The sequence below is a fragment of the Cydia splendana genome, chromosome 4 (assembly GCF_910591565.1).
Source record: "Cydia splendana chromosome 4, ilCydSple1.2, whole genome shotgun sequence".
Lineage (NCBI taxonomy): Eukaryota > Metazoa > Arthropoda > Insecta > Lepidoptera > Tortricidae > Cydia > Cydia splendana.
The window spans coordinates 16,085,575-16,105,282 of NC_085963.1; the positions used below are offsets into that span (position 1 = coordinate 16,085,575).

The following is a 19,708-nucleotide window of genomic DNA, read 5'->3' on the forward strand; positions in this document are numbered from 1 at the left end:
CAAGATGATATGATACTTATCTACATCTAAAATTAAAAAAGACGCTGAGCTTTGCTCTGAAATACTTTATTATATGAAAAGTAAAAGTATTACATGAAAAGGAACGATGAAACATGGAGAAATATGGAATATGGAGATACGAGTAGCTATAATACCTATAGGTACCTATAGGTCCTATACAATAATTATGTTATCATCTGATACCGTAATATGAAGTGTAAAATTACCTACTATTAATAATATTAATATTTTTTAGCGATATTTCCTACACAATACAACCGATTCACTTATTTATTTTACTATATATTTTAACACTATATTTACAACTATTATTACAAAATAAATATTTTTATTTCAACTATGTACCAACGAATTAAGCGTCCATACAAATGTCATTGTAGTCGTACCAAAATATATCGAAAGAGATTCTTACCTGTTTTTAAATAAATTAAACTGTTTCCGCGTCTACATTCGATGTCAATCGATACCCAACTAACCGCACTATTGCGTCGTAAATTGAATCTAACCGTTACTCAATAGACAAAGAAGATTATAGGGGGTATATTTAAGTCATAACAAAACAGGTGCCGCGTGGGACAGCAATAAAAAAGCTTCCCTTGTTTTATTAAATAACGCATTAATTGATCAATATGATTAAATCAATTCTCTAGAAAACGCTCTTTATAAAAATACAACGTTGTTTATAATACGTTGCCTACATCCAAAGTTATGATTTTTTTTATTGCGCTATGCCGCCACTGGGACACGCGAAAAACGGCAAATTTCGCCGTTTTTGGAACTTCAAATGCGATTTTGTCAGGAACTAATAATATTTTAGGTACAGTTGTGTATGATTTTTAAAGCTTAATACATTGAATGAAAATATATACATACCCAGTCTATTAGTCTTATGGACTTCGAGTTTTAGCCGTGGGACAGCAAAAAATGCCTATTTGAAAATTGACCCAAGTGAGATTTTTATGGTGGTGGTGGGAAAAAAGTACAGCCAGCGATAAAAGCTTGTACTTATCAAAAATGAATTTTCACCACACCAGCTCGTAAAGGCTTACTTTGCACTTCAAAAACTGATAGCAAAGTTGCATTTTATTCACATGTGAGACAAAGTAATAAAATGCAAATTTTGAGTTGCTTTCTTATGTTTGCTAGTAGAATTGACTATTAAATGATTTTGGATGATAAATATTTAATAACATTCATTTGGATTTGATTTGGTTTGATTTTGTTTGATATTTTACATTTAATATTTGCTTCGGGTTGGTGTGGTGAAAAATTTTGTGTTTCACTCGGGGGCAAATTTTGTTTAACCCTCGTACTTTGAAACCCTAACAACGCTCAAGATTCCATTTTTCGAAACACTCGCTACGCTCGTGGTTCAATGTTGGAATCTTTCGCTTGCTCGGGTATCAATATTAACGCGAGCGGTTAAACAACAACTTTGCCCCCTTGTAAAACAAATAACTGTTTTTGCCAAAAACTTATTTAAAGGTCTAATTAGCCTCAAGCTTGGTTAAATCATGTTAAATTAGCCATAACAATCGGAAGGCTGATAAGCGGCATTTACTCTCATTAGAAATCTGCTTACGTCTAAACCACTTTACAACCAAAATTAATATAAGTACTTACATAATGAAGTCAAATTATGCCTGTACCTATTATCTCACAAATCTCACAATGGAGATGCGTGTTTTATCGGATTAGTCGTGGCCCCCGAAATCTCGAGTTCGAGTTTAACGTTTCGTGTGTACATAATAATCATACATCGTAAATTTTATAGAATTTTTGGTGCAGCAGAGTCGTGTTAGTGTTACGGAATTAGTATAGATAATTCCAACTCATGACCAACTGAAATGGTAAATTAAATTAAGGTTAATATTAACGTAATTAACGCTAATTAATCATTAGGGCTGAAATTGTTTATGCTATAAAAATACGATGTCTGGTAATGATTATTCTAATGTCAAGGTATTACGGCTTGTCAATAGGTACTTATCCGACAATCCTGACACTGACCCGACCTCGGGACCCGACCGCTTACATACATATTTTTAACAGATATGTATGAAGATAGGTACATACATATGTGAGGCGACAAGACTGCTATTAGCTTTTGTATTATTTCTGCGAAGACTACGCCAGCGATCTCGCTGAATCTATAAACGGTACGTGCTTAGCATTGTTAAGAAAAGACGAGATGTATAGGCGACATTACAGAGCTCTTACTTAACTAAATAAAATACAATATCAAGTGTGTACTAACGTCCACACCATTCGCGCATCTAAAATCTGTAGGTAGTTTAATTAAAGATTAAAGTGTTATAAAGATTAAATATACTTAACCCACGCACTTTATCTACGATGATCAGCTCACTCACGTTTAACTGCAGATTTTATTTGCGAAATCTATTAATATAATTGCGGGTACTTGCTCAACAATGCAATCAATGTGGGTATCAGGAACGCGTCAAAGTAGTGTCAACAAGGCATTGATAAATGTGGCTTATGCGGCGGTAATCGGGGTCGTCGGTGACAAAGCGTCGCGCTCGCGGTGTGGGGCCGCGGGCGCCGCCGCCGCCCTGTTCCCACGCTTCTTCACATCATTTAATTAATAAAATAAGTAATCCTTCGCTAAACGATCTACGGACTAGCGGCGCGCGGCGGCGCCACGAGCTTATTTGCTCCCGTTTCACTCACCACAGGCGTGTTTACACAACAAATGTTTAATGACTTCTTAACACGAAACGTAACTTTCTTCTCCTGACAACTTAATATAAAAAGCTAAGGTCTATGATTGATGAGATGATGAGCCGCATTTCTTTCTTGATAATTTTGAGCTGTTCATTCCGTGTAGCTAGGAGCCACCGAGTAAAATAGTCGCGGCAAGTCACTCAAACTGATGGAGGTTAGTGAAACCGAAATCGACACCACATGAGTCAGCTAAGTGTAGGTTCGACATTAGCGGATGCGAGCGAAGTAAAGGGGAAAGTAAAACTATTTGTTTTTCTTTTTCTTCGAAGCTAGACAATGGAATTCCAGTGAATTATCTGCTTCCACAGCTGCGACGCAATCGCCGAACTTAATAAGCTATTACTTCAATTTCGAAACTCGGCTGTTACGTTCGAATGTGATGGATAATGAAAGTGTAGCGCCATAGATCGCGATTACGTGAGATATGCGCTCGACTCTACGTCTTCTGTCTGTAGATACCTACTGGGCGGCAGCAGCGGGAGCTTTTAACTTCACTCGACACTCCACTTTGATCATGAATCATCTATAGACCCAATTGAATAACATCTACGTGACGTTTACGCTGCGGACCGTACGTGATGCCGCGCCGAATCGGCTGAACTCAATTAAATTATGTAACTTACTTTTGAACCAATTCTGCGAAAGTGTTTTGCAACATATTTACCCCCTTTCACCCCGCACGAATTACTATTGCGTAACGTTACTTGGGAATGTTATGATTACGGACGTGCTTAGATACCTACTACTTATTTCGTTTAATTTTATTTCTTTTATGTCATTACGTTACGCAGTTCATTGGGATCTACAAAAGCGGTCCACTTTTGCTGCCCACGTGATGAGCTGCTATGTAACGAGGCATTCAATAAATATTCTTCAACTAAGGCTTTAACAAGAACTCTTGAAAAGGATTTGACATATTTCTGGAGACTTTATTATTTACTTTAGGCACGAACAAGTAAGTAAATACAGTAAAGTAAATAAAGCATATGCTTGACAAATCACGGTCACGGATTGCAGTATCATTCAGTACAACATAACGTTACACTTGACCTTAGCTCTGCAAAATTTTACGAGAGATGTAAGTAGGTATTAAGTACACCGATATTACCTATTTACTTGCTTTTACTTACCGGCATGCGAAGCCGCCGTAAACAATAGATAGGTATTGGAAAGCACCTTAAAACGGTTAAACCTACGTGTAGTGTAGTGTAGTGTAGGTACTCGACATACATATAGAACATATACTTAATTACGAGTTTGTCCCTGACATTCAAGAAAATCTGATCTGATCTTATTGTTTAAGCTTTCATGCCATAACATATACAATAAAAGTAATACACAAAATTTCAATAAATATAGGTACCGAAAAGTTGCTATTAAAGCAAACAAGTATTAGGTAACCTAAACATCCATTATGAACGTAAAATAAAAGCTACTAATAAAACTTGAAAAACTATTGAATAAGAAAAAAAGTACAAATTACTATTAATGACTAATGATGAATTGTATAGTACAATACTTAATATACTTATAACATAAAACATACAAGGCATATATGATGTAACATTTACGAGTACTTAATGCAATTTACATTTAAAACTGATATGAAATCCGCCCGCCCTAGAGCGATCGACTTACAGGAAAATGCGCAGGGGCAGAAGCGCGCGCGCGCAGCACTAGCAGCAGCGCCGCGGTCACCAGGTGCACTCTCATCGCCATGCCGCACTGGCATTGCACTTCAGCCAACTGATCCTCCACTCTCGCGCACCACTTTATAAACTCGCACTCTGAAACCGCATGCAGGTGCTTTGAATATCGAAGACGCTATATGCACCGCGCGAACCGACCCGACCGTTGTTGCCGCGCGATTAGAGCGCGTACACTTATGCGGCGCCAGCTACCGAATAACCATCGAGCCCCTACACCTTTCGCACCTCCGAGAGAGAAAGTCGGTAGGAAAGTGCAGATTTTGGCTGTCATGACACCGCCCACGCGCGTCCCTCCGGAACTTCGACGACACTCATCCATCACCCCGGCTCCGAAGCTTACTACAGATACGGCTTGGTTTCTAGACGAACATGCAAATGAATCCGTTACCCTCTGACTCAGCCGCTGACCTCGTATTTTAATTGGAACATTTCAGATGTAGCCCTCTACCCGTCATCCCAAGCCTCGTGCAACCCTACTATAATAATAGTCATAAAAAGTATTTACAAGAATTCGAAAATAAAAAGTGTTGGGCGCGCGTTAGCCATCATTTAAGATAATTAACATGCGCCGACAAATCATCAGTATTATTGACAGAGAGCGATAACAAGTAAGGTCAACTTGACCTCTTTTCGCAGCAAAGGTGATAAGCAGTAATGCAAGCGATTGCTGATTTTTTCAAATTTAATTCTACGTACCATGTACGGGTTTAATGGACTGGCAGTTAATTTTATTTCCTTGAAGTATGTAATAATTCAAAAACCTACATTATCTACCTAATTACATAAAGAATTACCGTACCATATACTAAACCCTTTTGTCGTTTTAATTATCAATATTATCATCAAATTGTCAATGACGATAAACTAGTGTCGTTTATCTTACCTTAAGGTTTGCCTTAAGGTAACAATTGGAGTTATTTACGTACCTATGTTAAGACCATGACTACATTGGTTGGTATGGTAGTAATACCCACCTACAATATAGTCAATATACAAAAAGGGCGGTGCGGTGTGAACAAGAGCTAATTGAGACCCGATACCCATCAGTGGACATACATTTAAGAGCAAGTGTGATGAAAAAATATTAATAGATTGGCAATACTAAGATATCATGACAAGTAAACAATACTACTATTTTTTTATACCACCGCGGTGGAAAACAAGCGTACGGCCCGCCTGATGGTAAGCAGTCACCGTACTACTAATTTATTTACCCACTGAATCATGTCCATGAAACAAAGATATAACACTTACATGAACTTATCTAAAGTCTTAAGAGCGCTCTTACAAGAAAAGTCGAAATAATGCAAAATTGATGATACTAGTCGACGAAATTCAGGACTTTGCGCTCATTATTAGAAACAATGAGTACTTGTTCCAGTAAAAGCGTCTTCTTATCTTTATAAATATCGTTGTAAATATTAGAAAAAGGACTTATTAAATTAGTAATGATTTTTTTTCTGATGGTCGTTTCCGAAAAACCCCGCGAAGCACTGAATGGCGAGCTCTTATTTGGAAATGTTGAGAATTTTACTCTGCTAAACCTGGCTATTTTGTATTACTAATACCCTGTACTTTAGGCATATCAAACTATATTTTTCCTACATACCTTTGAGAAAGAGAAAATCAAAGTAAAACGAACTCGATTTTCTCTCCGAAACAAGTGTCAATTCCTACGAAAATCTACTTAATATCGAAGTCATTTTTATACTCAAGCAATCTGCAACGTTTGCTTATACTGTTGGTATACATTAGTGTTTATGAAATTCTACTATAATTTTTTGGCAATTTTTTGAAAACTACTCTATATTACCGATGACGCGCGCTGCGCCAGCTCAGTGCCGCGGCAGAGCTTGTAGAGGCAGGACGTGTGTCGGTCGGCTCCGCACATTTTCAACGGCGACGACGAGGTTTTTTATCATTGTGTGCGGCGGGCGCCGTGTAAAACGCTATACTGTGTGCGTGTAAACCGCAACGAGAGACTTTGATCCTAGCACTGTTTTTATAGTATTATAATTTATAATGGTACAGTTTAATAAACTACCGGACAGGATTAAAAATATTTGAAACGACCTGACATTCTATATGTATTTATTTGACTCAAGATAGTACTCAGGGTCTGATGATGGAGCCGGAAGGTGGTCACCGGTACCAATCAACCATGCAACTAAACCACTTCGTGTTTAGGCTCGTTTTATTCATCTCAACAAGATCTTTGACACAAGATAGTACTCAGGGTCTGATGATGGAGCCGGAAGGTGGTCACCGGTACCAATCAACCATGCAACTAAACCACTTCGTGTTTGGGCTCGTTTGATTCGGCTCAACAAGATCTTTGACTTAAGATAGTACTCAGGGTCTGATGATGGAGCCGGAAGGTGGTCACCAGTACCAATCAACAATGCAACTAAACCACTTCGTGTTTAGGCTCGTTTTATTCGTCTCAACAAGATCTTTGACTTAAGATAGTACTCAGGGTCTGATGATGGAGCCGGAAGGTGGTCACCGGTACCAATCAACCATGCAACTAAACCACTTCGTGTTTGGGCTCGTTTGATTCGTCTCAACAAGATCTTTGGCACAAGATAATACTCAGGGTCTGATGATGGAGCCGGAAGGTGGTCACCGGTACCAATCAACCATGCAACTAAACCACTTCGTGTTTAGGCTCGTTTGATTCGTCTCAACAAGATCTTTGACACAAGATAGTACTCAGGGTCTGATGATGGAGCCGGCAGGTGGTCACCGGTACCAATCAACCATGCCACTAAACCACTTCGTGTTTAGGCTCGTTTTATTCGTTTCTATAAGATCTTTGACACAAGATAGTACTCAGGGTCTGATGTTGGAGCCGGAAGGTGGTCACCGGTACCAATCAACCATGCAACTAAACCACTTCGTGTTTAGGCTCGTTTGATTCGTCTCAACAAGACCTTAGACACAAGATAGTACTCAGGATCTGATGATGGAGCTGGAAGGTGGCCACGGGTACCAGTCTACCATGTAACTGAACCACTTCGTGTTTGGGCTCGTTTGATTTGTCGCAACAAGATCTTTGACACAAGGTAGTACTGAGGGTCTGATGATGGATCCGGAAGGTGGTGACCGGTACCAATCAACCATGCAACTAAACCACTTCGTGTTTGGCTTCGTTCGATTCGTCGCAACAAAATCTTTGACACAAGTTAGTACTCAGGGTCTGATGATGGAGCTGGACTGTGGCCACGGGTACCAGTCTACCATGTAACTGAACCACTTCGTGTTTGGGCTCATTTGATTTGTCGCAACAAGATCTTTGACACAAGGTAGTACTGAGGGTCTGATGATGGATCCGGAAGGTGGTCACCGGTACCAATCAACCATGCAACTAAACCACTTCGTGTTTGGCTTCGTTCGATGCGTCGCAACAAGATCTTTGACACAAGTTAGTACTCAGGGTCTGATGATGGAGCTGGACTGTGGCCACGGGTAGCAGTCTACCATGTAACTGAACCACTTCGTGTTTGGGCTCGTTTGATTCCTCGCAATAAGATGTTTGAGACAAGATACTACTCAGGGTCTGATGATGGAGCTGATGATGATTAACAGGTACCCGTCGCCACCTTCGCGCTCCATCATCAGACCCTGAGTACTACCTTGTGTCAAAGATCTTGTTGAGATGAATAAAACGTGCCTAAACACGAAATGGTTTAGTTGCATGGTTGATTGGTACCGGTGACCACCTTCCGGCTCCAACATCAGACCCTGAGTACTATCTTGTGTCAAAGATCTTGTTGAAACGAATAAAACGAGCCTAAACACGAAGTGGTTTAGTTGCATGGTTGATTGGTACCGGTGACCACCTTCCAGCTCCATCATCAGACTCTGAGTATCACCTAGTGTCAAAGATCTTGTTGAGACGAATCAAACGATCCTAAACACGATGTGGTTTAGTTGCATGGTTGATTGGTAATGGTACCTTCCAGCTCCATCATCAGACCCTGAGTACTGTCTTGTCTCAAAGATCTTGTTGAGACGAATCAAACGAGCCCAAACACGAAGTTGTTTAGTTACATGATAGACTGGTACCCGTGGCCACCTTCCAGCTCCATCATCAGACCCTGTGTATCTTCAGTGTCAAAGATCTTGTTGAGACGAATCAAACGAGCCTAATCATGTTACTACATGGTTGATTGGTATCCGTGACCACCTTAATCATCATCAGATCCTCAGTACCAGTTCGTTTTTAAACCCTCGTTGATACAAACTTTACAACCTATAGGTACCAAATGCAATGACGAAACATGTAAATAAGCGAGTAGGTACCTATAATTTCTTTCGAGTAATATACCTTCATAAGTACGAGTATGGGGCTATTCATAAATTACGTCGTTTCAAATGGGAGGAGTGGGGGGGGGGGTCTGGACATCGGATGATGGTAACATGACGTAGGAGGAAACAGATTCATCCGAAGCTTGATTTTTGGATGATTTGAGGGGTTGGGGGGGGTCAAAAATCGTCAAAAATAGATGACGTAATTTATGAACAGCCCCTATGTACATTTGCACTGCATTTAGTATTTTCGTACTTACCAAATAACAGTTTTAGAACTTTAAAAGTTAAGTACAGTTAGTGTTGTTATGGTTGATTTCAATATGCTTCGCGAAGGATCAAGAATGTTTAATCCATCATTGTAGTGCGAGTGTGGTAGAAGGGATCGGCGTACTGAGCTCGCACGGCCTGCCGCAGCGCGTAAAATACCTAAACTCGCTCAACGCCGAAATGTAATAGCGCTCTTAATAATAGAGTCGTTTACATATAGTTGTGAGAACCTTGGCTGCTTCAACGTATCTGACGGAGACTGCAGTATAAAGCAGCTTGAAGTAAAAAAATATTATCTACAAAATGCCAAATACTTACTTTAATAAGTAAAATTAATAATTTTATAGAATTTTATTGATCTCGTCCGCCCCATTTAATAAAGATGATACACAATGGAAAAACGAAGTTTTTGCGTAATGCTACGTACCTACTTAACTACAGTAGGTACGTACAATCGTTCATTACAAATACTATTACTCACTTATTAATACTTTTTGTTTAATTGTAGGTATCTTACTGTCTTATGTACAATAAAGTGTTTATATACATACATACATATATGTACTTAACTACTCCTCAAATAATTTGATAGGTATATGCTAGGTATATTGTATACATTTATAAAACAATGAAGGAAAAGTAAATATCCTCTAATGTTAGCCGGCTATTGTCCCCGGGGCACATTCCAAAAAGTTGTTTTGAGCAAAAAACTATGAGTAAGCCCATGACTAAGCCAATCCGCTCTTTCAATGCTGATGGGCTTCCATGGTTCTGCAGAGAATTAAGGGTAGCGGCGGGCGAATGGATCGTAGACATTTATCATGTTGCGGATTGCTAACAGCCAACTTATGGTGCTCATATAATTATAAATACGTAAAGTCCTAACTACTTGCATTTAAATTCAGGGTTTCAAGTGTACAAATTTATGATATGATCATTACGAACATGTGTAGGGTTGCCAACTTTTTTTTGGTGGAATATAGTAGTTTCCAGAATAAGGCATCAACAATATAGTACATTTCAAAAAAATATAGTACTTTTAGACAAAGAGAATAGATAGTATCAAAGAGAATAGATAGTATAGAGGGGTCCTGTCATAGTAAATTTTGTAGTCACAGTAAATTTACTGCCATCTATCAACACACGACTCAAACTCAAAATGAAAACGTATAAAACTATCAAAAAAATGTATATGTCGCAGTCAAAAGTGTGAACTGGTCAAAAGAACTTTCAACCGACAAAAACAGGCAAAACTGCTTTTGACTGAGCATGTTGGTCAAAAGTAGTTTTACCTGAAAATCATTGGTTAATAGTAATTGTGACTGTTACTATCGGTCAAAAGTAGGTCCCAGAGATAGGTAGGTTAGGGATATTTTTTTTTTGCTACGCCCAAAAAACGAAACTGTTCCCAGAGATAGGTAGGTTAGGGTTCTTTTTTTTTTGCTACGCCCTAAAAACGAAACTGCTGCCAGAAATAGGTATGATTTTCAGGTAAAACTACTTTTGACCAACATGCTCAGTCAAAAGCAGTTTTGCCTGTTTTTGTCGGTTAAAAGTTTATCTTTATATACGGAGTTATATATATCTCTGTTTTAGATAAATACTAAATATGAGTGTAATATACGTTTAGTCGGAACTATAGTATTTTAGCGTACTATATATTTTTCCAAAAGTATATAGTACAGAGAGCCAAAAAATAGTACAATACTATATAATATAGTACGGTTGGCAACCCTAATCATGTGTGTTCTTAAATTTAGTGAGATTACGTAGTAATTACCCTATTTCAATTTTCTATCGGTCCAGGCTATAAGTACCTACATATGTACGTACAGTTTTGGTTTTAACCCCTCAACTCCCAAAAGCTACCATGAAGTTTTAAATTTACTGATCTGAAATTGCGTCCGTGGGAATCGAGGGGTGAAAGGTCAAAATAATTACATGATAATATTGATAATCTTGATATAACGAATGAATTTGAAAATAATGTAAGAAGTACCTGGAAACGGAGGCAGAATTCGGAAAGGAACATTTAATATTAATTTAATGAAAATGGTCTTATGCAAATATAAGAAAACAAGGGCATAATGAAAAACGTCTCCGATAAGTACAATTTTGATACATATTTACGTAACATATTCTAAGACATGTAGGTATACAATGAAGATTGATTTCAATTTGAGTGCGATCAGGTAATTATAACTTGTGAGTGCTGCGTGTGTACAAGTTGTAAGCATGCCACATTGACATTGAAGTGAAAAATTCGTATTATATTTTAAATTCACGTCCTTAAAACACCGCGCACGATTACGAAAGCACTCATAAAACGCGCCATCGCTACATTCGCTACAGACGCTACATAATCCGCTATTTAACCCGCACAATAACCATTCCCCAACTCGCATAACTCTAAACCGATAATACCGATATCGATATTTATCGGTTCTTTATATAAAAACAGACAACACGTCCAGTTGCCCGCATATTCTTTATCAAGTCAAGGGCTTTGTGACTCATTCCGAGAATACAAAACAAGTTACCTACAAGAATAAGCACGCGCGTTATCCTGCTATTCAGAATATTTTCGGCGCTCAAGGCAAACATTATTGTATGGAAAGTCCGTAAGGTTTGTTAGCACACTAATTACGATTCGGACCGTTTGTAAGCCGGCGAATTGAATAACGGTGAAAACCCTTTGTCATGACTGCCATTTTCAGTTACGATGACTAATAAAAGACGGTTAGGTACCTCAATAAAATTAACAATATGCCGAATTGATGTTAAATTTCTCATTTCCACTGAAGAAAGTCTGACATAGCGTCCCTAATACTCCCCATTTAGGTATATATTTATGTTGAAATATGGTCTACTCTTTGGCTATGTTAGAAGGCAAGCGCACGCCTTGGCAAAAATACAAACATTTAATATTTACATATCCGTCAAACAATATACATATAATTAATTTTCGATATTTTTAAATGAAATAAATCTAATCTAATCTGATAAGTAGTTTAATTATTTAATTTGTTTTATAAGGGGGCAAAGGTGTTGTTAAACTCCTCGTGCTAATATTGACACCCGTGCAATCGAAAGATACCAAAGTTGGACCACGAGCGTAGCGAGGGGTTCTAAAAGTGGAATCTTGAGCGTTGTGAGGATTTCAAGGCACGAGGGTTAAGTATGTAAGCTTTACTATTACTAACTACTACGCTTGTGAAACACAAAACTTTTCGCCACAACAACACGAGAAAAATACTAACTGTAAAACTTTTCTATTCTTATCCAAATGAACGCTGTTCAATATTCATTATTCAAAATCATCACTAAAAAGTTAATTGCACCAGTCAATACAACGACACTACTCGTAGGTATTCAAAATTTGCATCAAATATATACTTTACCACTCTTGTGGATAAAACGCAACATTCTCATCAACTATGAAGATTAAAGACTGCCTTTACAAGCGGTGTAGTGAAAATGAAATTATTGGCGTCGCGGATTCTTGTCACAATAATAGGGTTTGTTGAAACAAAGCGTAAGATAAATATAATGTTCGTATGTATTTGTAAATGAGATCTCATTTTGTAGATGAGATTTGCAAAGGAATTAATGATGTGCAACTGTGCAAATGGTCAGCAGTATAGATATAAGTGCCTAAGTAGTACAATAACTACTGACGCCGACAGTCCATTCCGCGATTGCCACCATTGAATAGTAATGAGCAGAAACAGCTATACAGTGCTTCCTTCATTTTATTACTACAGGACATCGACGTTATTCGCATTCGCACATTCACGCCTGAGCCCTCAGTGCGTAAATACACGCGCCATCAACTTACTTACTAAACAGCTAAATGTGTCCGTTAAATTCAAAAGTGAAATTAAAAAGTGTAACTTATGTAGAGTCGCAGGAGGGCGCTCTCTCGCATACACATGTGCGGTGATTCACTACTGAAAAAAAAACATACCGAGGGACGGCGGAGAACGCGAGGCGAGTGACGCAGTGCCTGCAAGTCATTGATCCCGACTCGCTCCCGGAGTGTCGACGCGCGACATGGCCGAGCCCTCGCGCGCGCTCGCGCCGCTCTTCCCGCCGCTCGCGCTGGCGGCTGGGCTGGCGTGCGGCGCCGGCGCCGCTGCCCTCGCCAACTGCGCCGTCCTCTCTGCGCTCCTCGCCCGCTCCATAAACGGTAGGTACATATCCTTCAAAACAAGATTACTGTTATTACTCAGTCTTAAAACTAAACTAATTGTCACCTCTTTTTTAGGGCTCTCCGCAATTATAATACAGTTAGCCGTTGCGGACCTCCTCCTTCTCGTTACCACAATTGGGCCAGAAATGTGGTCCTACAACTACAGGTCATGGATTTTTGGGAACGGCGGTTGTGTTGCATACCAAGGACTCAACGTGTTTGCGTCGACGGCGTCCTTGTATTTAGTTACCACAATAGCGTTACACGCTATTGCTACGGTTAATCTAGAAGTAAAAGCAGCAAGGTGGAAAGCTAAGAGAAGCACTCAAGAAGAAGATGAAGAAATAAGATCATCTCGGCACAGTCTAGTAGCAGCCAGCAGCGACACCTCGACGCCCCCTCGTACGATGAACGTGGACTACCGCCGGCTTACTGACACCAAGATTTTAGTAACCCGGCCAAGTATGCTTGTTTGGATACTGTCTGCGTCCTTAAGTGTACCCGAGTTCACGCTGGCCACAACAGTCCCTTTAGAAAATGATACAATCGTATGCACTTTAATCGATTCTAATCACAGATTCTACATGCATTCATTGATTGCGCTATTCAATCTCTTCCTACCCATCTTTATTATGTCTTTGGCGTTTGGATTAATTGTTGTGCGGTTAAAGGCGCGAAGAACGCTAAGTGAGATTAGTGAAGAAGTGGTGTCTGCGTTAAAATTGTCTCTGTGCTTAATCATAGTGTTTGTCGTGTTGTGTGCGCCGCGATCAATTGTAAACGCGTACTCGGTATATTCTATCGCGGAAGATATGCACGACTCGGAATCTCTGATAGAGACAGTTAAGCATTCCCTGCCTACTGATACGATGACTGCTGTAAATCTATGGTTTAGTGCGACTTACTTACTTGCGCTAGTCTTACGACCTGTTTTGTGTATAATATTACTGCCATGTTTGAAACAAAAGTTTACATTTAGATGTCGAACAAGTGATGAAGAAAATGTTTAATACTTTTGCGTAAGTATATGTACAGGATAATTCAGGAGACGTGAGCAGGACTTATACTGCGCATTTCGTAAATTATAAGCAACTGTTTCGTATCAGTATTAGTGAGGTTAACATTAATTTTCTAGTCGTGTTGAAAAAAAAAGTTAAGTATTCATTTATTTACGACATGTATGGTCACCCTACAATTAGAATACTAAACTACCGATATTCTGTGTCAAATTGAATGTCATCATTGTCATCACGGTCTGGTTACTTTTGAAAACTCGTATCTCACACAAGTTTATTTTCTTCGTAATCAAAATGCTGTCATTACGGTTAAAGAGGTTTTATGTCTATTAATTAGGTCTTGTAGTGACCATGATTGTAGATAAATAAATTTGCCCTCACCAAAAAGTTAAAAAATAGGAAAAAGTGTGGTTGTTTCACCTAAATACGACGGTGATCGATCAATTATCAGTTACTGAGTGTGCAAGATTAGTCCTGCTCACGTCTCATGAATCATCCTGTATATAATGTAGGTACATATATATAATGAGTCTCTAAGACTGAATTTCTCGGTGTGTTCTGTCTTTGCCTGGAGCAAATCGGGACATTGTTATTATCGTTATCGTATCAATAGCTAACCTACCTATACCTAGTCTCAATAGTCTCACAAATATCTATTTAAGGGATAACAATTAACTCTCATGTTATTGACAGTTAGGGGCCACTTGCACCATTAACTAACCAGGGGTTAACCGGTTAAACCTGGAGTTATCATGGTTACCAATACAAGTAGACACTGGGTTAACGTAATAAACGTTAACCGGTTAACCCCGGCGGGTTAGTGGGATGGTGCAAGTGGCGCTTATTAGGGTTAGACATTTGACGAATATACTTTGTGAAGCATGGTGTAATTGTGAAATATTCTGCATTTTTAGGTACCTATACTTATACATATAAGTGTATGACTGACTTATAACTTTCCTTTCAGAAACAGGAAAGACAAAAATAGCTCCAATATAATATGTAAATGCCATATAATAAGACCAAATAAAGACTGATGAATGGAATCTAGTTCTTAATGTCGTTAATTTAATTCTTAAAGGATATAGAAACTACTAATTACTAATTACTATATAGGTACATAGTTTAACTAACTTAGTGTATCGCCTGAAACTAAAACATGGTGAAGGTACAGGAAATGCAAACAAGTTGTTTTGTCGCTCGCCTTGATAACGCATTCCTTCCTTCGCCAAAGTAAACACAGCTTGATCCTATGGTTACCAAGTCCTACAGACGAAACATTCTACTCAATACGCGTGGGCGTGAGATTGGACGTAAATATTTTATACGTATCATATAAATAAGTTATAATATAATTAATTACTTTGGCGTCATTGTCTTAGAATCTGATTCATATGTAGGTATCTATTCTTCCCCTCAGCAACTAGAACAAGCGTACCTTTAGGTAAAGTAAGGATAAAGACGCAATGAATTTCACTTACACTTATTTCGCACAATTGATCAAAATCGTAAATTGCTTCCTGCACGTAGTAAAGAAAATAGTTGTTTGCTTGACAAAGGAGCGAGGTTTTTGTCTGCCCCTCGTGCTAAATTTATTTCTAAGGCCCGAGCAAGCAAACGATTCCAAAATTGAATCTTTGTTACAGCAGCAGCAGTGTGTGTGCAGCAACATTTGTTTACTTCTCGTACCCTGAAACCCTCACAATGCTCATGATCCCATATATTATATCACGGGTGTCAAACTAAACCACGCTTTGCTGCCTTTATTCAAAAGGGAATAATACAAAGTTTTTTATTTTTTGCATCATTTAGCTCTCGCTGCAGAGATGAAAAGTGGTGTAGGTAGTGGTACTCCTTTATACGTACGAGTATAACTACTACCTATTGTATTATAATTCATAGCTGTAAATAATAAGGTGAACATATCCACATGTCTTATTCCTGGCTCTGGGGCGTGCAGTATAAATAGAATGTGTACTCGGGTTAAGTAAGTACTTAGTGGAAGTATAGTGTGAAAGTGGAGTAAAATTGCACTACAATATAATTATAGGTCTTTGGGGCTTACAACACACGCGGTAGTATCAAAATTAGGCGCTTTCCAATAATTTATATGATTATAAAATATTTTTGTGTGTATTTTTTTAATGGGGCCGGAGGGCAGCTACCAGATCCCGTGTGCTGCCGCGGTTTATTCGACTTTTCCAGTGCTCTCATGCGTAAAAAATAAGAGCATGTGAATTAACTCAACTTTTTTTCATACTAAATGTATGAAGAACGTTGCCCTTTATATCAGCCTTTTTTAGTGTCCTAAAGTTATAGTCTCTAAGATGCTTTTGATCTTGCATAGAATTGGAATATTCCGGTTCGCGGTCGCCACTCAGAAATTTTAACATTAACCCATTGACCGCCACAGACGGCTGTGGACGTCATCGGAAAGTCTTGCCAAGGGCGCCAACGACGGCTACAGGCGTCAGCTTCGCCAATTCAACAGGGATTTACGCGAGACTCCGTAAAGTTCAATTTCGCTTAAATAATCGCGATCGCCTGGCGTCCGGGGCACGGCATATTCGCGCGCTGTCTGGCGTTCAAAGGGTTAAAATGAACTGTACGAGTACCTACTAGCGGAATAAAATAGCAAAAGTTTTTTTTTAACTATTAGTCGGTTTAATTGATTCCCAGGCGTACAAGCGAATTTAAAAAAAATCTGTGAATGCAGTTTTGTTTATTTTTAAAAATAATAGAAACTTCCTTGTTAAATGAGCTAACTTAAGGTTTTAAGACACTTTTTCCCTCCAGGGCCCATTATTTTTTTCCACACTGTATATTTAGGAAAAATTGGAAAAGAGCTGATACTTATTTTTCAAACTGCAGGATCAAAAATAGCTAACAAACACCGCAAGAAAACTCTCGCTCACATAAAAAAACAGCATCGAAATCGGTCCATCCGTTGGGGGTTTTCGTCAGGGGGTAATTAGGTATCATAGAGATAGACCTAATGAGGAAGGCAAGTCTTAAACGTTGTCATAGTGGCGCCAGCATAGGTTTCCGTTTCCCATGTATGTATTTATGTTCTATCGGATTAGGCGCTTAGTATGCTGGCGCCATCTGTAAAACACTTCGACTGGCCAACTTCATAACTTTGTTCATAGATGGCGTTGCGTCGTGCTGGCTATAGGTCTCTCTCTATGATTTATTTATTTCATTTTGTAATTATTGACTGATCAGCGAATTGGGTACTTACTAGGAAAGCACGAGCTACATATCCATTCAGAACTCTTCTTGGAAATCACCGTTATGTAGGTCACTGTAATTTACCTACTAATATAGGTATGTACATAGCAATTAGAATTACGTCTAACCGAAATAAATACCTATGTTGCAGCCAGCTGGGCCAATTAGCCAGGTAATTAGACGCCTAGCCAGTTCATTAAAAGCCGGCATTTAATTAAATATCTGAAAAACAACCAGCCAAGTCATTGAACATCATCGATTTAGAATAATCGATGTTGATCGCAACATTCGCAACGTTTAACCAGATGGCTGAGCGTCGTGTCGTGTAAGGTTAAATTAGACATTGATGAATTTATGATGTTCGGTTAGGTTAGATTAGGTTATTGTATTTATTTATTTATTTTATTGTAACCTTATTTATTTTGTTGTTTCATTTATAAGTTTTTTTTATTAAATCAATAATTAAATCACTTGGCTGAGAGAACCAGTCGTTTTCAAAGGGCTGACTTTCAATGCGCCAAGTTGTTAAACGTTAAGTGATTCCAGCCAGTTCAATTAAACTATCGATATGCCAGGCTTGTCTTTCACTTTTTTAATATTTCTATAAGCTAAAACAAGAGCACTGCAGCAAAATAATACATTACTCTCCATTCCTCGGCCAGTTGGGTAAAAATATCCTTACTCCATTTAAAGTTAGCGTCGCGTCGGCGTCTAATAATCTCCTCCGACACTGTGTTCCTTCAGTACAATCGTCAATACAGTTAATTGACCATTCGTAAACATTATTACAACGAGAGATAACGTCTACAGTTGCTGTTAGCAGGCACATCCGAGCACGTACCCGCCACATGCTTATTCGGAAACATCATTAACCTGAAGTACCGTGGCACCGTTTTATATTATGCACGTCATGGCATGGCAGTAGTCTCTATACAGTCTTATGGCCACATTACTCATTAGCGTCTAGGGTGGTATTCCACATTCCACCTGTCCAATATTTGATCAAATGTGCATTGCGTCTCTCTCTCGCTAAGCAAAATGTGAGACGCAAATACAAATTTGATCAAATATTGAACAGGTGGAATACCGGTGATTAATAATCAGTTAAATATATTTTGAAACGCCCTTTAACTACTAGGTGTTTCTTCAACGTAACGCCATCTAATTAAACCCTCTAAATAGCTCACTAATAGTTGTACCGGAAGGAACAGCAATAAGCATATAAAAAATCTGATGCTGGTGTTCTTTGGTTGTTGCGGTACAATTGTTGGCTGTGGCTGTCCATCAAGACCATGAAGTTTTAAGTAGATGTTGAAGTATTTACTTAAAATATACCAACCGACAGACTAACATCTTCGTCCACATTGCCGTGTCTTCCGGTACTTGGTTCGGCATCGGTTCTAGGAGCAGCTCTGGGGCTATCGCCGACGGCGGCATTGCTTTGGTTTTCCTCGGGTGTCTCTTCATCCTCTATTTATTGGAACAGGAAAAAGTTGTTACCATCAAATATTCCTGTAGGTAACGCTTAGTTGCATCCAAACTTGTACGACTCTGGACATTAATGTTTCATTCAATATACTTTTCACATCACCTATTCGGAAAAGGACTTTTTCACATCACCTAATCAGAAAATGGATTTTTCTTCCCTGCTAGGAGGGATCAAAGTGCCACTTTTCTGTTCAACGACATTTCATTGCCAGTATAAAATATTAGTATAATTAACTAAAGTGGGTCAAGCAGATCTTGTCAGTAAAAAAAGGCGGCAAATTTGAATAATGTAGGCGCGAAGGGATATCTCAAGAAAATTTGAATTTCGCGCCTTTTTCTACTGACAAGATTTGCTTGACACCATCTATATGAACATCGTATGTACAGCCTGGCAAAAAAGAGTAGAAATTAAAAAGTGGCAACACTAGTGTCTACACTAAGATTTTTTTATTTTCCTCATAGTCGATGTGAAAAGCAGTATGTGTCACACGGTATCAAAATTATTTCGTCTTGGGCGTTAACACTTGAATCCCTCATTAGCATTACGCTCAGGATTCTACTTTAGAATCCCTCACTACGTTCGGGATTCTATTGTAGAATCCATCGCTTCATTCAGGATTCAATGTACGCCCTTGACGGAAATATATCATTTTGATCCCTTGTAACACAAACTACTATTTCTTCCCCGTTAGGAGGGATCAAAGTGGCACTTTTCCTCCCTGCTA

General features: G+C 38.8%; 1 protein-coding gene and 1 long non-coding RNA gene across 2 annotated transcripts in view; both read left to right on the forward strand.

The window, feature by feature from the left end:
• Positions 1–19,708, forward strand: part of LOC134790059 (uncharacterized) — a 509,644-nt gene that overhangs the window by 41,022 nt on the left and 448,914 nt on the right. The gene's annotated exons all lie outside the window — the stretch shown is intronic.
• LOC134789522 (visual pigment-like receptor peropsin) lies at positions 12,747–14,258 on the forward strand. Its single transcript, XM_063760099.1, has 2 exons — positions 12,747–13,245; positions 13,324–14,258. The coding sequence occupies exons 1-2, from the start codon at positions 13,110–13,112 to the stop codon at positions 14,256–14,258; spliced, it is 1,071 nt and encodes a 356-aa protein (XP_063616169.1). The 5' UTR covers positions 12,747–13,109.

What these genes read in the sequence shown, in the direction of transcription:
- LOC134789522 (XM_063760099.1), top strand. Translation starts at nt 13,110, where the DNA reads ATGGCCGAGCCCTCGCGCGCGCTCGCGCCGCTCTTCCCGCCGCTCGCG. An exon ending in CCTCGCCCGCTCCATAAACG is followed by an intron (nt 13,246 to 13,323) that starts GTAGGTACATAT and finishes CCTCTTTTTTAG; the next exon opens with GGCTCTCCGCAATTATAATA.